This window comes from Tachyglossus aculeatus, unplaced genomic scaffold (assembly GCF_015852505.1).
Source record: "Tachyglossus aculeatus isolate mTacAcu1 unplaced genomic scaffold, mTacAcu1.pri SUPER_32, whole genome shotgun sequence".
NCBI classification, from domain to species: domain Eukaryota; kingdom Metazoa; phylum Chordata; class Mammalia; order Monotremata; family Tachyglossidae; genus Tachyglossus; species Tachyglossus aculeatus.
This window is the reverse complement of record NW_024044838.1, coordinates 5,232,284-5,251,883: the sequence shown is the minus strand read 5'-3', so window position 1 is coordinate 5,251,883 and position 19,600 is coordinate 5,232,284. Positions and strand designations below refer to the sequence as shown.

The 19,600-nt window shown below is 51.8% G+C and overlaps 1 protein-coding gene across 1 annotated transcript; it reads right to left on the bottom strand.

Annotated features, from left to right (window-relative positions):
* Window positions 1-1,498: 1,498 nt before the first annotated feature.
* Window positions 1,499-5,496, bottom strand: LOC119921869 (normal mucosa of esophagus-specific gene 1 protein-like). Its single transcript, XM_038741864.1, has 4 exons — window positions 5,461-5,496; window positions 4,325-4,410; window positions 3,037-3,097; window positions 1,499-1,567 (listed from the first exon to the last, which is right to left on the bottom strand). Exons 1-4 carry the CDS (start codon window positions 5,494-5,496, stop codon window positions 1,499-1,501), a joined length of 252 nt encoding a protein of 83 aa, XP_038597792.1.
* Window positions 5,497-19,600: the final 14,104 nt, after the last annotated feature.

Genomic DNA, 19,600 nt, shown 5'->3' with positions numbered 1-19,600 from the left:
ACCGGGAGAGGGGAAGTGCTTGGGTAGATTCAAGGTAATCAGGGTGGACACAGCCCAGGCCATGCCCCACAGGGGCTCTTAATTTTAATCCTCATTTTACAGATGAGGGAACTAAAGCCCAGAGAAGTGAAGTGACCTGCCTAACGTCACACAGTAGGCAAAGAAACAGCTTGGCTTACTAGAAAGAACACAGGCCTGGAAGTCAGAGGACTTGGGTTCTAATCCCTGTTCTGGCATTTGTCTGCTGTGTGACCTTGGACAAGTCCCTCGGCTACCCCATCTGTACAATGGGGATGAAATCTTACTCCCTCCTACTTAGACAATGAGTCCCATGTGGGAGAAGGACTGTGTCCAACCTGATGAACATATACCTACCCCAGTGCAGAGAACAGTGTTTGGCACATACTAACGGCTTAACAAGTCTAATAATAATAATAATAATAATAATAATAATAATAATAATAATAATAATAATAACATTTGTTAACCACTTACTATATGCAAAGCACTGTTCTAAGCACTGGGGGAATGCAAGGTGATCAGGTTGTCCCATGTGAGGCTCACAGTCTTAATCCCCATTTTGCAGATGAGGCAACTGAGGCTCAGAGAAGTTAAGTGACTTACCCAAGGTCACACAGCAGACATGTGGCGGAGCTGGGATTAGAACTCATGACTTCTAGACTGTGAGCCCGCTGTTGGGTAGGGACCGTCTCTATATGTTGCCAACTTGTACTTCCCAAGCGCTTAGTACAGTGCTCTGCACACAGTAAGTGCTCAATAAATATGATTGAATAAATGAAAGAATGACCTCTGACTCCCAAGCCCGAGCTCTTTCCACTGAGCCATGCTGCTCACCACAATTCTTAAATGGGGGAGCTGGGGTTAGAACCCAGGTCCTCTAGACTGTAAACTTGTTGTGAGCAGGGAATGTGTCTATTTTGTAATCTTACTGTACTCTCTCAAACACCTAGTACAGTGCTCTGTACACAGTAGGTGCTCAATAAATACGACTGAATGAATGAATGAATGAATGAATGAATTCTGACATTCCAAGTTCCCTAACTGTGAATTGTGGGTGTTTCTTTTTATCAGAATGTGTTTCCTTTGGATGAGCTAAAATTCTCTGTATGAGGAAACATGCATTCTGCCTTTATTTCGGGTGGGGGGGAACGGACTTTATTTAATCTACCTCACAAAGCAGTAGATGCAAACCCATTTCCACTCAAGGAAGGCTGAAGCAGGTCTTATTTCCAGAGAAGACCGTGGATGCCAAACTGGAAGAGCTGGGTTTGGGTCAGATGCCACTTGTCCGGTCGCCAGCCTGCAAGGTGGTCCCTCCGTGGGGCAGGCGACCCCGGACCAAGAAGGCCTCCAGATTGGGGGATGACCCCGAGAATGCAGAGGAACTATCTCCGTGTGCTGGTTTGGAAGGTGAATTTGCGCAGAGGTGCTTCCTCTGGATTCCCGGGGCGTAGGGGCTGGCGGCTCAGTCTCTTGGTCACTTGGTCAGCCTTCTCACCTTCTGCAATTCCTCGATGGATTTCCACTTCTGGTTAATCGAGAGTAACTGCAGAGCAGGGAGACAAAACCTGTGTTCCAGGAACCGCAACCCTGGAGAATACATTCTGCTAGATTCTAAGCTTCCTAAGCTCCTTATATCCATATTTGTAACTTATTTATTTCTATTAATCTCTGCCTTCCCTGCTAGACAGCAAGCTCACTGTGGGCAGGGAACGTTTCTGTTATATTGTTATGTTGTACTCTCCCAGGTGCTTAGTACAGTGCTCTGCACAAAGTGCGCAACAAACACGAACTGATTGACTGCCTGAGGGCAGGAATGGTATTTATTAACATTATTATCCTCTCCCGGGTATTTTGTATACTATTCTGCAGACAGTAGGTGCTTGGGAAATATTGCTGATTTATAATAGAATAGAAAGTGATTTCCCTTGATTTTCATCCAGAAAATAGTTCTCTGCTCTATGTAGAACAGGGACTGCGACAGCATGGCCTAGTGGATAGAGCATGGGCCTGGGGATCAGAAGGTTATGGGTTATGATCCTGGCTCTGCCACTTGTCTGCTTGGTGACCTTGGGCAAGTCACTTCACTTCTCTGGGCCTCAGTTACCTCATCTGTAAAATAGTGATTAAGACTGTGAATCCCACGACCGTGAACCCCATGTGGGACTGGGACTGTGTCCAACCAGAATACCTTCTACCTACCCCAGTGCTTAGAACAAGTGTCTGGCACATAGTAAGTGCTTAACAAATGCCATTAGGAAAAGTTACTTCGCCTCTCTTTGCCTCAGTTCCCTCATTTGTAAAATAGGGACTAAGACTGTGAGCCCCATGTGGGACAGGGACTGTGTCCAACCAGACTAGCTTGTATCTACCCCAGCACTTTGTACAGTTTCTGGCATAGAATAAGCACTTAACAAATAGCATTAAAAAGTCTATTTGCTTCCCTGTGCCTCAGTTCTCTCATCTGTAAAATAGGAATTAAGACTGTGAGCCCCAAGTGGGACATGGATGTGTCCAACCAGATTAGGTTGTATCTATGCTAATGTTTAGAACAGTGCCTGACACACAGTAAGCGTATTATTATAAGCTTGTATCTACTCCAATGCTTAGTACAGTGCCTGGCCCATAGTGAGTGCTTTACAAATACCATAAAAAACCAAACCAAAATGGTTGTTTCACTCCCACAGTGTCCCTCCTCATCCCTGGGTCAGACTGGGATCATAAAGATCCAGGAGATGGCCTTTCTCGTCCACCTGCTCTCCCAAGTCGACCGGCCCACTGTGCCCAAATGTCCCAGTGTTTCCTCCCTTCCCCACCCACACACCGAGAAGTGGCACCAATGCCCCTCATCCCGGGGCCCAGAGGGCAGGGCAGGGCAGGATAGGGAGGCTGCAGGCAGCTGCCCCTCTGAGAGGATTGGGCTCAGGACCAAGATCATCAGGTCAAGGAGCCTGCCATTGTTCAGCGGGGGACGGAGGGGCCCTTCAGAAGAAGGGACGGAGGTGGGCCCGCTACCTTTTGAGGCTGGGTAGGATCCACGTTCTCCCATGGCTCTGGATTTTTGGACCTGTTGAGGCTGAAGCCCAAGATGGCATCTGTTAGGAAAGACGCTAAGCAGTTGTAGTGTCCCCCTGAAAATGACATTTCTGAACTTCCCATCCGGTGCCCCCCGCCCCCCGCAGACTGGAAGCTAGCGTGTCTATCAAAGCTATTATATTGTACTCGTCCAAGCGCTTAGTGCAGTGCTCTGCACACAGTAAGAGATCAGTAAGTACCATCGACTGTAAACTCGTGTCTAGACTCTAAGCTTGTTGTGGGCAGAAACCGTGTCTACCAAATCTGTTATATTGTACTCGCGAAAGCACTTAATGCAGTGCTCTGCTCACAGAGAGAACCCAATTGATAGCATTGATTGTTAGCTCGTCTCTAGACTGCAAGCCCGGTGTGGGCAGGGACCGTGCCTACCGATTCTGTTTATTGTACTCTCCCGAACACTTGGTGCAGTTCTCTGCATACGGTAAGTGCTTGATAAATACCACAGATTGATTGACTGTTTTGTTTTGTTGTAATCCCAAACAGTACAGTGCTCTGCACACAGCAAGTGCTCATTAATTGATTGATCATACCATTGATTGATTTAATTATGTTGTATTCTCCTTCAACCCCACCAAACCCCAGCAGCCCTGAACAGGAACTGAATCAATCAATCAATCAGTGGTATTCATTGAGCACTTACTGTATGCAGAACACTGTACTAAGTGCTAGGGAGAGCCCAGTACGATAGAATTAGCAGACGCGTTCCCACCCTACAAAACAAGTTTACAGTCTAGACGGAGAGACAGACATTAATTAGAAATAAATTACAGATATGTACCTGCATGCTGTGGAGCTAGTTGTGGTGATGAATAAAGGGGCAGGTCAGGGAGATGCAGAAGGGAGTGGGAGAAGAGGAGGGCTTAGTTGGGGAAGGCCTCCTGGTGGGATTGTGCCTCCAATAAGGCTTTGAAGGCAAGGAGAGTAGTTGCTGTATGGATGCCCCCCCTTTAAGCTACTGATACTCACCCCATCCTTATTCCAAAGCACTTAGGTATCTATCCCTACACTGTGTCACTTATCATACTTTTCTGCCTCCCTCTCTAGACTTAACGCTCACCGTGGGTGGGGAGTGTGTCCATTACATTGTTCTACTGTAGTCTCCCGAGCACTAGTGCAGGGCTCTGCACCCAGTGAGTGCTCAATAAATGCCACCGACTGATTGATTGATGGATTGACTGCCGGACAGGTCCTGGGGCCTGCTACTCACATGACAGCCGTCTTGAAGAGAGAGTACACGGACACGGAGTTGGCTCCCAACCCGGCGATGGTGACGATGGTGGCCAGCGGTATGAGCTGGGGAGCAGCCAAGGCACAAATGGCGGTCAGGGTCCGGGGTCAAGGGTCAGGTGGCCCCTGACTCCGGGAGAGCTGGGTTGGGGAAGGGGAAGGGTGGCAGGGCGGAGGCGAATGAGGAAAAAAAGGAACCGAGGTGGGGGCTGGGGAGATAGGGGTAACAGGGAGGAGATTGGGGAGGAGGGAGGGATAGAGAGGGGAATAGATTGGGGGAGAAGGAGGTGGGAAGAGGAGATGGGAGGAGATGGGGGAAGAAAGAAGTGGGAAGAAAGAAGGTAAGAGTAGCCAAGGAGCAAAATGGGGGACAGTGGGGGTAGAAGATGGGAAGGAATAAGTGTGGGGAGGAAATAGGGATAGCCGGGGGGAGGAGATGGGGAGGAAAAAGTGGGGGGAAGGAGGTAGGAGTAGCAGAGGAGGAGATGGGAAGAGGATGTGGAGGAAGGGGTTAGGGTAGCAGGGGGAGGAGATGGGGGAGAAGGAGGTGGGAGAAGGAGATGGGGAGGAGGTAGGGGAATAAAGAAGTTGGAAAAACGTAGGGGTAGAAGAGGAGGAAATGGGGGGAAGTGTGGGGAGAAAATGGGGAGGGGGAAATGGGGAAAAGGAGGTAGGGTTAGCACGGGAGGAGATGGTAAGAGGACATGGGGGAGGAGTTTAGGGAGAAGTAAGTGGAGGGAGGAGATGGGTGGAGATGGGGAGGAAATGGGGGAAGAAGCGGGAGGAAGAGGCAAGGGAAGGGGTAGCAGCGGAAAGAGACTTGGGAAGAAAGAGGTGCGGGACGGAGGTAGGTGTAGCAGGGAGCAGAGGAGGAGCAGAGGAGGAGGAGAGGAAAGAAGGTTAAGGTAGTTGCAGGGGAGAGATTTGGGAAGAGGGAGGTGGAGGTAGCCGGGAGGCAAAGGAAGCGGGGAGAAAATAGGGATGGTGGGGTTTGGGGCAGTAGGAGGGAGGAGATAAGGGAAGTGGGGGTGAGATCTCTCCCCCCAGCCCAGTCGAAGGAACAGACGGGGGCAGGGGGAAGTGGGGAAGGGGCTGAGGGAGGGGAAGACTGCCGACCTCTTTCTTCTTCATCAGGACTTGGAAAATGCCCATGGTGGCCAGCCTAGGAGGGAGCAGGCAGGCAGGGGAGAGTCAGGTCAGGACGGGCTGGGATAGGCGGCCCCCAGGGGAGCAGGGGGAATGGGCCCAGGATCGAGGGAGAGTGGCAGGAGGGAGGGAGGGGCAGGGAGAAAGAGAGGGGCAGAGGAGTGAGAGGAGCAGGAGGGAGCAATGAGAGAGGAAGAAGGGGAGAAGGAAAAGAGGGAGAAAAGAGATCAGCGTGACAGTGGAAAGAGCACGGGCTTTGGAGTCAGAAAGCCAAGGGTTCTAATCCCAACTCTTCCACTTGTCTGCTGTGTGAGCTTGGGCAAGCCACTTAGCTTCTTTGTGCCTCCGTGACCTAATCTGTAAAATGGGGATTAAGATGTGAGCCCCAAGTGGGACAACCTGATTACTATGTATCACCCCAGCTCTTAGAACAGTGCTTGGCACATTGTAAGTGCTTAACAAAATACCTTTAAGGAGGAAGAAAGGAGGGAGGGTGGCCTTTGAAAAGAACTGCTGAGGGCAGGGCAAGCAGATCGTGTCGGGGGGGGGGGTGTCTGTATCTACCTCAGTGCTTCGAACAGCGTAAGTGCTCAACAAGTACCATAACTAAAACTATATTAATTAATTAATAGGGAAGGAGATGAAGAAACTAAGAGACTACTTGTCCAAGGTCACAGAGATCAGGCCACTGGCAGAGATGGGATTAGAGCTCTAATCTCTGCTATATTTGTGTTAAAATAGCATTTATAAGCACTTTGTGTCAGGCACTGTTCTAAGCGCTGAAGTAGATACAAGGTCATCAGGTTGGACACGGTCTATGTGTTGAATCCCCATTTTACAGATGAGGGAACTGATGCTCAGTGAAGTGAAGTGACGTCCCCAAAATCACACAGCTGGTAAATGGCAGAGCTGGGATTAGGGCCCATGTCCTTCTGATTCCCAAGCCCGTGCCCTATTGTCTACTGTCCTCTCCAAAGCGCTCGGTACAGTGCCCTGCGCACAATGAGAGTTCAATAACTACGATTGAATGAATGAATGAATGCCATTGCTTAATGAGTGTTCCCAACAGGGGTGGCCCTTCATTCATTCAATCATATTTATTGAGCACTTACTGTGTGCACAGCACTGTACTAAGCGCTTGGGAAGTACAAGTCGGCAACATATACAGACGACCCCTACCCAAAAACAGATGCCTCCTGAGGTTAGCATGTCACAAGTGGTGGCTTGTGGACAGCTGTGTGCCCAGGGTTTGGCATCCTGAGGAGAGGAGGGAGGGGCAGTAGCAACATGGTTTAGTAGGTAGAGCATGGGCCTGGAAGTTACGAGGACCTGGGTTCGAATCGCGGCTTTGCCATCTGTCTGCTGCGGGACCTTGGCCAAGTCACTTCACTTCTCTGGGCCTCAGTTCCCTCATCTGTAAAATGGAGATTAAGGCTGTGTGCCACCCGGGGAACAGTGACTGTGTCCAACTTGATTAATTTTTATCTATCCTGGCACTTAGAACAGTACCTGGCAAAGTGTTAGCGCTTAATAAATACCGTGAATATTAGCATCATTTCCCACTAGGCTGAGTCTTGAGGAGCTGCCGCCACCATCACGGCAGGCTGTAACAAGTCTGCCTCAGATGGCTGCCTTAAGGATGCTACTGCCATGCTGGGCTATGGCCACCTGTTGGTCCCAGGACAATGGGTCCCCTCAAAGACAACCCCACCACCAAACACTGGTCTCCCCGCCCCCCGAATCAAATCAGTCACTTACCAGATAACACACAGGTAGAGCGGGACAAGTCGGCCACGGACAGGGATTCACTTCAGGCCTCCACAGCCCTCTCAGTGTCCCAGCTGCCAGTGGTTTCCACAAACGTCTCCCTCCTTTAGACGGTACTAAGGGGAGAGGCGAGGCTGGGCCAGTTCCCCAACTCCGGCCTTCTACTCAGGCCAGTTCCCCAACTCCTGCCCTCTACTCTCAACCATCAGATGGAAAATTTAGGAACTTGTCACTTGATTCTCAGAAACCTCCTTGGGTGCATTTGATGGCTGAACTCCAAGGAGCCCAAGTGGAAGTTTCAACCTCCCCCTGCCTCCTCACCAGAGCAACCCCCTGCCCGACATTGGTACATTCTCAAGCCCCCTCTCTCCTGGCCCTCAAAACCCAACAGACATTCGCTCCACTGGGGGCCTTTCTCACCACACTGCTTCTTCTGAGCCCAACCCCTAACTGTGGGTGTCCCTCAAGGTTTAGTTCTGGGTCCCTGTCTTTTCTCCATCTACACCCCCTTGGAAAACTCATTCGCTCACACAGCTTCAACTATCACCTCTATGCTGATGACACCCAAATCAACAACTCCAGCCCTGATCTCGCTCCTTATCTGCAGTCTTGCATTTCCTCCTTACTTCCAGGATGTCCTCTTGTCACCTCAAACTTAATATGGTCAAAACTGAACTTTTCTTCCCCCACGAACCCTGTCCTCCTGCTCACTTTCCCGTTGCTGCCGACGGCACCACCATCCTTCCTGTCTCTCGAGCCCATAACCTTGGTATTATCCTTGACCCCTCCCTCATTCTACCCACATATTCAAATCATCACTAAATCCTGTCAGTCCTACCTTCCCAACCTTGCCAAACGTCACCCCTTCCTCTCCATCCAAACTACTACATTAAGACAAGGACTTATCTTAGCCCGCCTAGATTACTGTATCAGCCTCCTTGCTGACCTCCCTGCCTCCTGTCTCTGCCCACACCAGTCCTTACTCCATTCTGCTCCCCGAATCATTTTCCTTCAAAAAAATTCAAATCTTGTTTCCCCACTAGAATCTCTAGTGGTTGCCCATCTACCTCCACAGCAAACAAAAAGTCATCATTGATTTTAAAGCACTTAATCGCCTCGCCCCCTCCTACCTCACCTTGCTACTCTCCTCCAACACAGCTTGTAAATTTGTTCCTCTGTTGCTAACCTTCTCACTGTACCTCGATCTCATTTCTCTCTCTGCCGACCTCTCAACCACAACCTATTTCTGGCCTGGAAAATCCCTTCCTCCTTTCATAGAGATAATTGCTCTCCCCCACTTCAAAGCTTTATCGAAAGCCCATCTCCTCCAGGAAGCTTTCCCTGACTGAGCCCTTTTCTTCCACTTCCTTCTTTTCCACTCATACTTGCTACTTCACTCATCCTATCTCCCTTTCCCATGGCACATATGTACATATCTGTAATTTATTTATCTATTTATATTAATGTCTGTCTCCCCCTGTAGATCGTGAGCTCGGTTGTAGGCAGGGAATGTGTTTGATGGTATATTGTCTTCTCCCAAACATTTAGCACAGTGCTTTGCATATAGTAACCACTCAATAAATATGGTTAATAATACAACACTCTGCTGCATTACCTTGGGCAAGTCACTTCATTTTTCTTTGGCTCAGTCACCTCATCTGTAAAATGGAGATGAAAATTGTGAGCTAAGGCAGGACAGGGACTATGTCCGATCTGATTAGCTTGTACCTACCCCAGCGTTTAGTAAACTGCCTCTACATAGTATGTGGTAGCCTACCAACCTTTGTATCAAGCAAAGACTCCTATTGGCTTCAAAGCTCTCTATCACCTCGCCCCCTGCTACCTCACCTCCCTTCTCTTCTTCTACATCCCAGCCTGCACACTTCCCTCCTCTGGTGGCGTTTACCTTCTCACTGTGTCTCGTTCTTGCCTGTCCCGCCGTTGACCCCTGGCCCTCCCTCTGGCCTGGAATGTCCTCCCTCCTCAAACCTGCCAAACTAGTACACTTCCCTCTTTCAAAGCCCGACTGAAAGCTCACCTCCTCCAAGAGGTCTTCCCAGACTAAGACCCCCTTTCCTCTGCCCCCCAGCACTTGTATACGCATGTATATACTTATAATTCTATTTATTTCTGTGTATTTATCTGTAATTCTATTTATTTATATTGATGCTATTGATGCTTGCTTACTTATTTTGATATCTGTCTCCCCCCTTCTAGACTGTGAGCCCATTGCGTGCAGGGATTGTCTCTGTTGCTGAATTGTGCTTTCCAAACGCTTAGTACAGTGCTGTGCATACGGTAAGCACTCAATAAATAGAATTGAATGAATGAAAAGTGCTTAATACCATAAAAGAAAACCCCAAAAACCCTCAACTAGGAGAGGTGGCTGACACTGGGGACTTGGGCCCAAACATGTGCTGGGTGGAATTACATTCCCATGGCTGTTGCATGGACAACTCCTAAGGGCAGGAGTGTGGCCCCCTGGATAGAGCGCGGGCCCAGGAGTCATAAGGCCACAGGTTCTAATTCCGACTCTGCCACTTGTTTGCCTGACCTGGGATACCTTGTTTGTATGACCTGAGATAAGTCACTTCACTGAGCCCCAGTCACCTCATCTGGAAAATGGAGATTAAGACTGTGAACTCCATGTGGGACACGGACTGTATCCGACCTGATTAGCTTGTGTCTACCCTAGTGCTTAGAACAATGCACTTGACATGTAGTAAAGCGATTAACAAAAATCATAAAAAACAAAAAGCCTTCTGAGTGCTTGGGAGAGTCTTTAACTTGGATTTTGTGCACTGTGTATTTGTCCCTGGCCCTTGATGCTGTTTTAATGTTTGCCTACTTGTCCCCGATGTGACCTAGAGTCACAGATGGAGCACCTCCTTGGGAGAGGGTCTCTGTCCAAGTCCCACCTGTATCCTCTTGCCCAGGGCTTAGCACACTGTAAGCCAATCAACCAATCATATTTATTGAGTACGTACTGTGTGCAGGGCACCATTCTATGATCTTGGGAGAGTTCAACGAAACAATAAAACAGACACATTCCCTGACCATTACCTTAACAAATTCCATTATCATTATTACTGCTATCTGAATGGTGGCTGAGAATTCTGGCTCCTCAAATGAAGAGATGCATGTTTAGGTCAAACGATAATTAAAGGTCCTTTATAAAGAAGCAGACAAACATTGCTGTTTCCCAGATACAAGAACACGTGGACGGTGCCCCAGAACACTGGGGTCATCGCCCGGACACAAACGTCAACCACCCAAATGTGAGGTTGCAGTCCACAGGACCAAACAATGGACGGGCGGGCTTTACAGCTTCTCTAAATCAGAGAATAATTCTTGTTTTCTAAATAAGCCTTCATAAAAATCCAAGTCTTTCTGGTATATCGACGGTCGCATGGTCACTAGGGATCTCACGAAGTGCTCCTGTTTCACGGGGGTGGTTTCCAGACCATTCTCCTGCAGAGCTAGCAAGGCGGCCTTAAAGGGAATCGAGCAAAGCTGTTAGTTTGATGGAACAGGTTGGGAGGTCGAACTTCTTTCTACCCCACTTTCAGGAACAAGTCTGTGGGAGCAGCTCCAAGCAAGAGGCTACAGAATAATAAGCTCAGAACTCAGTCTTGGGAGGTGGTAGGGAAATGTGTCTTTTTACTGTCTCCCAAGCGTTTAGTCCAGTGCTTTGCATATACTAAGCGCTCAATAAATGATTGAATGAATGAATGAATGTCATCTTCCTGGTAATTTACCATTGAATCAGCGGTTACTACTGGTGCACTCTCCATGAGAGAGACACCCCAAGGACCTCTCGCCTCGGAAAAACACGTGTGCTAAGCTATCAATCGATGCTATGTATTGAGCACTTACTATGTGCAAAGCACTGTACTGAGCACTTGGGAGAATCCAAGACAACCAAATTAGCAGGCACATTCCCTGCCCAAAAGGAGTGTACAGTCTAGAATGACAGGATTCTCCTCCAAACATCCTTCAGGCTTCCTGAGCCCTTTGGGAAATTTGAACCAAAATAACCAAAACCTAAAATGAATTCTCCGGTTCGTTGGGTTGGCTAGGGCAGGGGGAGATGTTGTCGGGGAGGGGCAACAAAAAGGGCGAGGCTGAGTTTTGGGGGCGGGAAACTGCCTTCCCTCTAAACCACTGGTTCACCTGGGATGGCTGCCTGCAGGAAGTCGGGGGGTTTAGAGGGAATTCAGGGAGAGCTGATGTCCAGACTGAAGACTTCCGATCTTCCAGAACATCCGAACAGAGTCAGGCCGGAATACCGAGCTCTGTCTCAATCATCTCCCGGGTGGCCCCCTCTCTCCAGCTGGCACCTCCTCCAATTCACAGTATTTTCTGATCACTTCCTCTACTCTGAGCCCTGCGCTAACTGACCCCCATGTGGGAACTCACTTTTCGGCACAGGTTACTGAGGTAGGCTCCGGAGAACTGGTGAGTCTGTGCTGCCAAACTTTCCAAGGATACGTCCGCCCCCAGGGGGGTTTTCTCAGTGCAGATTTTCAGAATCGAAAGCCTTCCCTTGGAAAGAGCAATCGCTGTAAGACCTACGTCCGCCGACATGCCATTCTGCTATGGGAAGCGGCACGGTCTAGTGGACAGAGCCCGGGCCCGGGAGTCGGGAGGACCTGGGTCCCGGGAGGACAAGCTCCCGTTTGTCTGCTGGGTGACCTCGGCCAAATCACTTGACTTCTCCCTCAGCTGGAAAATCGGAATTAAAACCGTGAGCCCCATGTGGGGCAGGGACTGTGTTCAACCTGATTAGCTTTTCTCTACTCAAGAGCTTTGTACAGTAATGTTCATACAGTTCAACGCTTAATAAATATCATCGTTATCATTATCATTATCTGCGTCCTGAAATACCGCACCCCACAGCATGGTTTTCAGACCCACTGAGACCAAGCACTCTTCAAGCCGTTAACCAGGGTCAACAGCGTTTGAGCCCTTACTGTGTCACCCACTGAGTCATGTAAAATCCATTTGGCTCATATACAAGTGGAACTTTTGACATCAGCAAAATGGGATCATGTTTGAATCTTAAGAAAGAAAAATGACAATGCTCAAAATTGGACAAGATGAACAAACACCCAGTCCTTAGGAGAAAAAGTACTGGTAAGCAGCAAGGGTATAAGTGTGGCCTAGAGGAAAGAGCATGGACCTGGGAGTAAGAGGCCCTGAGTTCTAATCCCAGCTCCACCACCTGCCCGCTGCGGGATCTTTGGCAAGTTCATTAAGCAACTGTACTTACTAAGCACTTACTGTGTGCAGAGCACTGTGCTAAGTGCTTGAGAGAGTACAATCAAACAGAGCTGGTAGTCACGTTCCCGTAACGTCTCTGTGCCTCCGATTCCTCATCTGGAAAGTGGGGATTAAATTCCCGATCTCCCTCCAGTTTAGACTGAGATCCCTTCAAAGCCCTACTGAGAGCTCAGCTCCTCCAGGAGGCCTTTCCAGACTGAGCCCCCTCCTTCCTCTCCCCCTCCTCCCCGTCCCCATCCCCCAGCCTTACCTCCTTCCCCTCCCCACAGCACCTGTATATATGTATATATGTTTGTACGTATTTATTACTCCATTTATTTATTTTATTTGTACATATTTATTCTATTTATTTCATTTTATTAATATGTTTTGTTTTGTTCTCTGTCTTCCCCTTCTAGACTGTGAGCCCACTGTTGGGTAGGGACCGCCTCTATATCTTCCCAACTTGTACTTTCCAAGCGCTTATTACACTGCTCTACACACAGTCAGCGCTCAATAAATACGATTGAATGAATGACTCTGAATGGGACAGGGTCTGTGTCCAACTTGATTTTCTTGTATCTACCTCAGAGCTTAGGTACGGTGCTTGGCACACAGTAAGGGCTTTATAAATACCATCATCATGATTACTTCTCCTCTGCTTCCCGGCCCTGGCCGGTCTCTGTCTCTCTGACCCGGTTGCCCCCCGCCTCTTGGCCCTGGTTCCCCTCCGCTTCTCAGCCCTAGTCCCACTGTCTCCCGGCACAAGTACCGCTCTGCCTCCCAGCCCCAGGCCCCCTGTCTCCCAGCCCAGGTACTCCACTACCTCCCAACCCTGGTTCCCCTCTGCCTTCCCACCCTGGTCCCCTTCTACTTCCCGTCCCTGGTCCCCCGCTGCCTCCCTGTCCTGGTACCGCCCTGCTTCTCGGCCCTGGTTCCCTTTTACCTCCCTGACAGTTCCCCCTGTCACCCGGCCCAGGTACCCCTCTGCCTTCTGGCATTGGTTCCCCTCTGTCCTGGTCCCAATATGCTTCCAGGCCCTGGTCCCCCTCTACCTCAAGGCCCACGTCCCCCTCAACGTCCCAGCCCTGGGTCCCATATACCACCCGGCCCTGCTGCCCGTCTCCCAGTCCTGATCCCCCTCGGCCTCGTGGCCGTCGTCCCCTTGTCTCCTGGCACCCCTATGCTTCTTGGTCCTTGCCCCGCTTCACCTCTCGGCCCTGGTCCCCCTCTGCCTCTCGGCCCTGGTCCCCCTGTGTCGTGGACCAGGGACCTCTCTGCCGCCCTGCCCTGGTCCCTCTGCCTCCCTGCCCAGGTACCCCTCTGTATCCTGGCCCTGGTCTCCCCTGTCCCGGCCCAGGTATCACTCTGCCTCCTGGTCCTGGTCCCCCTCTGCCTACTTGCCCTGGTCCCCATCTGCCTCCTGGCCCTTGTCCCCCTCTGCCTCCCGGCCCAGGTCCCCCTTTGCCTCCTTGCCCTTGTCCCCCTCTGCCTCCTTGCCCTTGTCCCCCATTATTCTTGGCCCTGGTCTCCCTTTGCCTCCCAGCCCAGGTACCCCTCTGCCTCCTGGACCTGGTCCCTCTGTGCCTTCCGTCTCTGGTTCCCCTCTGCCTCCTTACCCTGGTCCCCCTAAATTCCGGTCCAGGGACCCCTCTGCCTTCTGGCCCTGCTCGTCCTCTGTCTACCTGCCCTGGTCCCCATCTGCCTCCCGGCCCTTGTCCCCAGTCTCCTGACCCAGGCACCCCTCTGCCCCCTAGCACTGGTCCCTCTCTGCCACCAGGCCCTGGTCCCCCTCTGCCTCCCAGCCCTGGTCTCCCTGTCTCCTGGCCTAGGTACCCCTCTGCCTCCTGGCCCTGGTCCGCCTCTGCCTACCCATCCTGGTCCCCATCAGTCTCCCGGCCCTCGTCCCCCTATCTCCCGGCCCAGGTACGCTTCTGCCTCCTAACCTGTACCTTCTGCCTCCTAGCCCTGGTCCCTCTCTGCCTTCCTGCCCTTGCCGCTTCCGCTTCTCCTCCCTGGTCCCCTTTGCCTCCCAGCCCACGTATGCCTATGCCTCCCGGCCCTGGTCCACCTCTGTGTCTATGACCTGGTCTCCCCCTGCCTCTCGGCCTGGCCCTCCTCTGCTTCTCAGCCCTGATCCTCCTGTATCCCTGCCTAGGTACCCCTCTGCTTCCTGGCCCTGGTCACACTCGGCCTCCTCGTCCTGATCCCAGTCTGCCTCCCGATCGGGGACCATCTGTGCCTCCGGGCAATGATCTCCCTCGGCCTCCAGACCCTGGTCCCTCTCTCTGTCCCGGCTCTGGTCCCCTCTACCTCCCAGCCCTGATCTCCCTGTCTTCCGGCCTCGGTTCCACACTGCTTCCTGGCCCTGGTACCCCTATGCTCACCCACCCTGGTCCAATCAATCAATCAATCAATCAATCAATCAATCAATCGTATTTATTGAGCGCTTACTGTGTGCAGAGCACTGTACTAAGCGCTTGGGAAGTACAAGTTGGCAACATACAGAGACAGTCCCTACCCAACAGTGGGCTCACAGTCTAGAAGGGGGAGACAGAGAACAAAACCAAACATACTAACAAAATAAAATAAATAGAGTAGATATGTACAAGTAAAATAAATAAATAAACAAATAGAGTAACAAATATGTACAAACATATATACATATATACAGGTGCTGTGGGGAAGGGAAGGAAGCAACATGGGGGGTATGGAGAGGGGGACGAGGGGGAGAGGAAGGAAGGGGCTCAGTCTGGGAAGGCCTCCTGGAGGAGGTGAGTTCTCAGTAGGGCCTTGAAGGGAGGAAGAGAGTTAGCTTGGCGGATGGGCACAGGGAGGGCATTCCAGGCCCGGGGGATGACGTGGGCCGGGAGCCGATAGCGGGACAGGCGAGAACGAGGCACGGTGAGGAGATTAGCGGCCGAGGAGCAGAGGGTGCGGGGTGGGCTGTAGAAAGAGAGAAGGGAGGTGAGTTAGGAGGGGGCGAGGTGATGGAGAACCTTGAAGCCGAGGTTGAGGAGTTTCTGCCTGATGCGCAGATTGATTGGTAGCCACTGGAGATTATTGAGGAGGGGAGTAACATGCCCAGAGCGTTTCTGGACAAAGACAATTCGGGCAGCAGCATGAAGTATGGATTGAAGTGGGAAGAGACACGAGGATGGGAGAGACACGAGGATGGGAGATCAGAGAGAAGGCTGATGCAGTAGTCCAGACGGGATAGAATGAGATGGTCCACCTCTCCCTCTCAGCCCAGATCCCCCCCACGTCTCAGCCATTGTGCCTCTCTACCTCCCGGCCCACATACGCCTCTCTCTCCTGGCCCTGGTCACCCTCTGCCTTCTGGCTGCGGTCCCCCATCTCAGGTAACCCTCCGCCTCCCGGCTCTGGTCTGCCTCTGACTTTCTGACCTACTCCCCCTCTGCTTCTCAGCCCTGATCCTCCTGTCTCCCAGCCCTGGTAGGCCTCTGAATCCCGGCCCTGGTGCCCCTGCCTCCCGGCCCAGGTACCCTCTGCCTCATGTCCCTGGTCTCCCTCTGCCTCCAAGCCCTGGTCCCTCTGTGCTTTCTGGCCCTGGTCTCCCTCAACCTCCAAGCCCTGGTCCCTCTCTCCATCCCAGCCCCATGTCCCCGCTACCTCCCTGCCCCCCTGGTTCCCAGTAGAGGAAGCCCTCTGCCTCCTAGCCCTGGTCCCTCTCTCCCTCCAGGCCCTGGTCCCCCTCTGCCTCCAAGCCCTTGTCGCCCCAGCTTCTCCGCCCTGGTTCCCCTTTGCCTCCCTGCCCAGGTACCCTACTGCCTCCCGGCCCTGGTCCCCCTCTGCCTCCCGGCCCTGGTCCCTCTCTGCCTCCCGGCCCTAGTACACCATCTCCTGGCCCAGGTACCCCTCTGCCTCCTGTACCTGCTCCCCTTCCGACTATCTGCCCAGGTCCCCCTCTGCCTCCCTACCCTGGTCCCCTTCTACCTCCCGGCCCTGATCCCCCTCTGCATCACTGCCCTGTTCCCCCCTTGCTTCTTGGCCCCTGTTCCCCTCTGCCTTTGGCCCTGGTCTCCCTGTCTCCCGGCCCTGGTCCCCGTCTGCCTCCGTCCCAGGTCCCCGCAACTCTTCGGCCCTGGTCCTTCTCTTTCTCCAAGCCCAGGTACGCCTCTGCCTCCTGGCCCTGGTCACCTTATGCCTCCCGGGCCAGGTCCCCGGTCTCTCGGCCCAGTTACCCCTCTGCCTCCCGGCCCTAGTCCCCCTCTGCCTCCCTGTCCTGGTTCAGATCTCCAGAGCCCTAGAAACCTAGGAGCCCCAAGGCCAAAGAACCCGAGAGCCGCCGGAGCCCCATGAGCCACACAGCCTGAAGCCCCAGATCCCCAGAAGCCTCAAAACTCCAGAACCCCAGGAGCCGTAAAGACCAATGAGACCCAGAGCCTCAATCACCAGAGTCCCAAGAGACGAAATGCTCCAAAGCCTCACATCCTCAGGGCTCCAAGAGCCCTGGGGTCCCAAGACCACCACTAGCTTTAAAGCCTCAGAGCCCCAGAGCCCCATGAGCTCCTAGGCCCAAGAGCCTGTGAGACATAGGAGCCCCTAGGGCCCAGAGCCAGAGAAGCCCCAAAGACCAGAGAACCAGAACCACAGGCACCCCAAAGTCCCAGATCTCCAGAGACCCACAGTCCCGGAGCCCCGGAATGCGGATCCCCAGAGCCCCAGGACCCACGTTCCCAGAGCCCCAGAGCCCCAGAGCCTCAAGAGTCCCAGAGCCCAGAGTCACAGGAGCCCTAGAGGAACAGGAACCCAATGTCCCCAGACCACTAGGAGCCCCCAGTTCCCTAGGCCCCAGAGCCCAAGGAGTCCCAGAGCTCCAGCTGCCGGAGGGGCCCAGAGCCCCAGTTCCCCAGAGACCCAGGAGCCCTGGACGCCTAAGACCCCCAGGAGCCCCAGAGCCCCAGAGCTTCTGAGCCCCTCCCCCCAATCTCCTTCCCCCAGTACTTCCGTCTATAGCCACAATGAATTGATTTCTATTGGTGTCCGTCTCACCCTGGAGAATGAAAGCCGTTGTGGCCAGGGAATGTTTCTCTGTTATTGTTGTGTTGTACTCCCGCAAAAGCTGAGTACAGTGCTCGACGCACAGAGTGCAATCAATCGACGCGATTGCTCAATCGATCGATCGATTTATTGAGTCAAACACAAGACCCAAATTCAGATTTGTGAGACAGGAAGAAATGTCGTACGATGTACAGTGATGTGAAAGGAAAGCAGCTGGATATGGTGGAGAGCTCTCTAATTCTGGCTCTTGAGTATGTCACCCCGTGGGCAGGTCCCCTCTCTGAAAACGTCTGATTGATTCAATTTATTTTTCTTTCCTTCTTTATCTGTTTCTGTATATCAAGGTCTGTCTCCCCCTTTAGATTGTGATCTTACCGAGGGCAGGGATCGTGTCTGTTTATTCTTATAGTGTACTCTCCCAAACTCTGAGGACAGTGCTTTGCATACAGTAACCTCTCAATCAATGCGGTTGAATGAATGAATGAACGAATAAATGAATATATTCTCGGAGCCTCAGTTACCTCATCTGTGAAAGGGAAGGTGAAGACTCTGAGTCCCATATGGGACAAGAGTGTGTCCATCTAGATTAGCTTGAAACTACCCCAATCCCGAGGAAAGTACCTGACACATAGCAAGGGCATATGAAGAAATGCCAATAGAAGAAAAAACAAGGAGACCAATAAAAAATCAGGTGCCTGGCAGGTTTCGAATTTGAAGAGAAGAAGCACGGTTTTGGACATGTGGCGGTGTCGGAGGGTCCTAGTACACATGGCCCCTGGCCCATGGAACTGGACAATATAGATGGGAGGAGGGATAACAAATGTATTTTCCCAGTAGGACGATGTCATAGAGGATGACAAAATAAAAGAGGACTAAAGTATCGGTTGAGCATTGATGTAATAGGTTACTTCTCTGACACACGTGGGCAGAGTCTTGAGATTAACATGAGAAGTGTAGGTAGGGAAGGCCCTAGCATGTGTACAAGAAGAATCTATGTGGAGAGGCCTCCGACATGAGAGGGTACCCTGGACAAACCCAGGATCTAGATCCACACCCCAGCATCCTTGGTATGGCTGGTATGGTACACTAGACCACAGGAGCAAAGCCCTGGGATTTGGGACAGGACATAGGCAACAGCGGGTAAGGGTCTATGAACTCTATCAATATCCGGAGGAATGTGGGAAGAGCCAAAAGAACTGGTTATCTTCCCCTGGTACCTCTGGGAAGAGCCCTAGACCCCCGGACAATAATCCAGAACTTGTAGAGAGGGTCTTTGGACCCAGTTCAGCACCTTAGCCTCAAGGCGGAGTTTCCTGTGACCTAGTCCAGCACAATGACTCCTCTGAGGTGAGCCCTGGGACCTGGAGTAGCAGCTTGGTATATCTGGGGAGACCCTGACCTGTTTTAATAGCCAGAACCGATGGTCAGATCTTTGGCACCTATGATATGGCTTATGGTTCAGCCCTGTGGTACTTTGGAGTAGAGCCCTAGGAACTGGGTCAAAGCCTCAGTGTCAACTTAGAGCCAATGGGGAGGAACTGGGGACCTGGGCCAGTGGCTCAGGACCTGGACTGAAGGCCTTGGGACTTGCGGTCAGCATCCCAGCAACCTTAGGGATGGTTCTGCGTTTACATAACACTGCAATTCCATAAGGGGACAAACTTGGGTTCTGGGTCTACATACCTATGTGCTGACCCTGGGATCTGGTGAGCATCACAGGTCATATGAGTAGGGTTCTGGACTTGGGTCAACATCCTAGCACCTATGGGGAAGATTCTGGACCTTGGGTCAGAAAGCCAGCAGTGGTAGGGAGGACCCAAAGATCTGGTTTAGCACCACAGCTCTAACAGGGAGGGAAATGAAGCAGCATGACTTAGTGGACACAGCATGGGTCTGCGAGTCATGTGGTCATGGATTCTAATCTCGGCTTTGCCACCTGGCTGTTGTGTGATCTTGGGCAAGTCACTTAACTTCTCTGTGCTTCGGTTCCCACATCTGTAAAGTGGGGATTGAGACCTTGAACCCTATGTGGGACAGGGACTGTGTCCAGCCCCAT

What these genes read in the sequence shown, in the direction of transcription:
- LOC119921869 (XM_038741864.1), bottom strand. Translation starts at nt 5,496, where the DNA reads ATGGGCATTTTCCAAGTCCTGATGAAGAAGAAAGAG. An exon ending in TCCTGATGAAGAAGAAAGAG is followed by an intron (nt 4,411 to 5,460) that starts GTCGGCAGTCTT and finishes GCTGCTCCCCAG; the next exon opens with CTCATACCGCTGGCCACCAT. An exon ending in ATCCTACCCAGCCTCAAAAG is followed by an intron (nt 1,568 to 3,036) that starts GTAGCGGGCCCA and finishes CCTGCTCTGCAG; the next exon opens with TTACTCTCGATTAACCAGAA.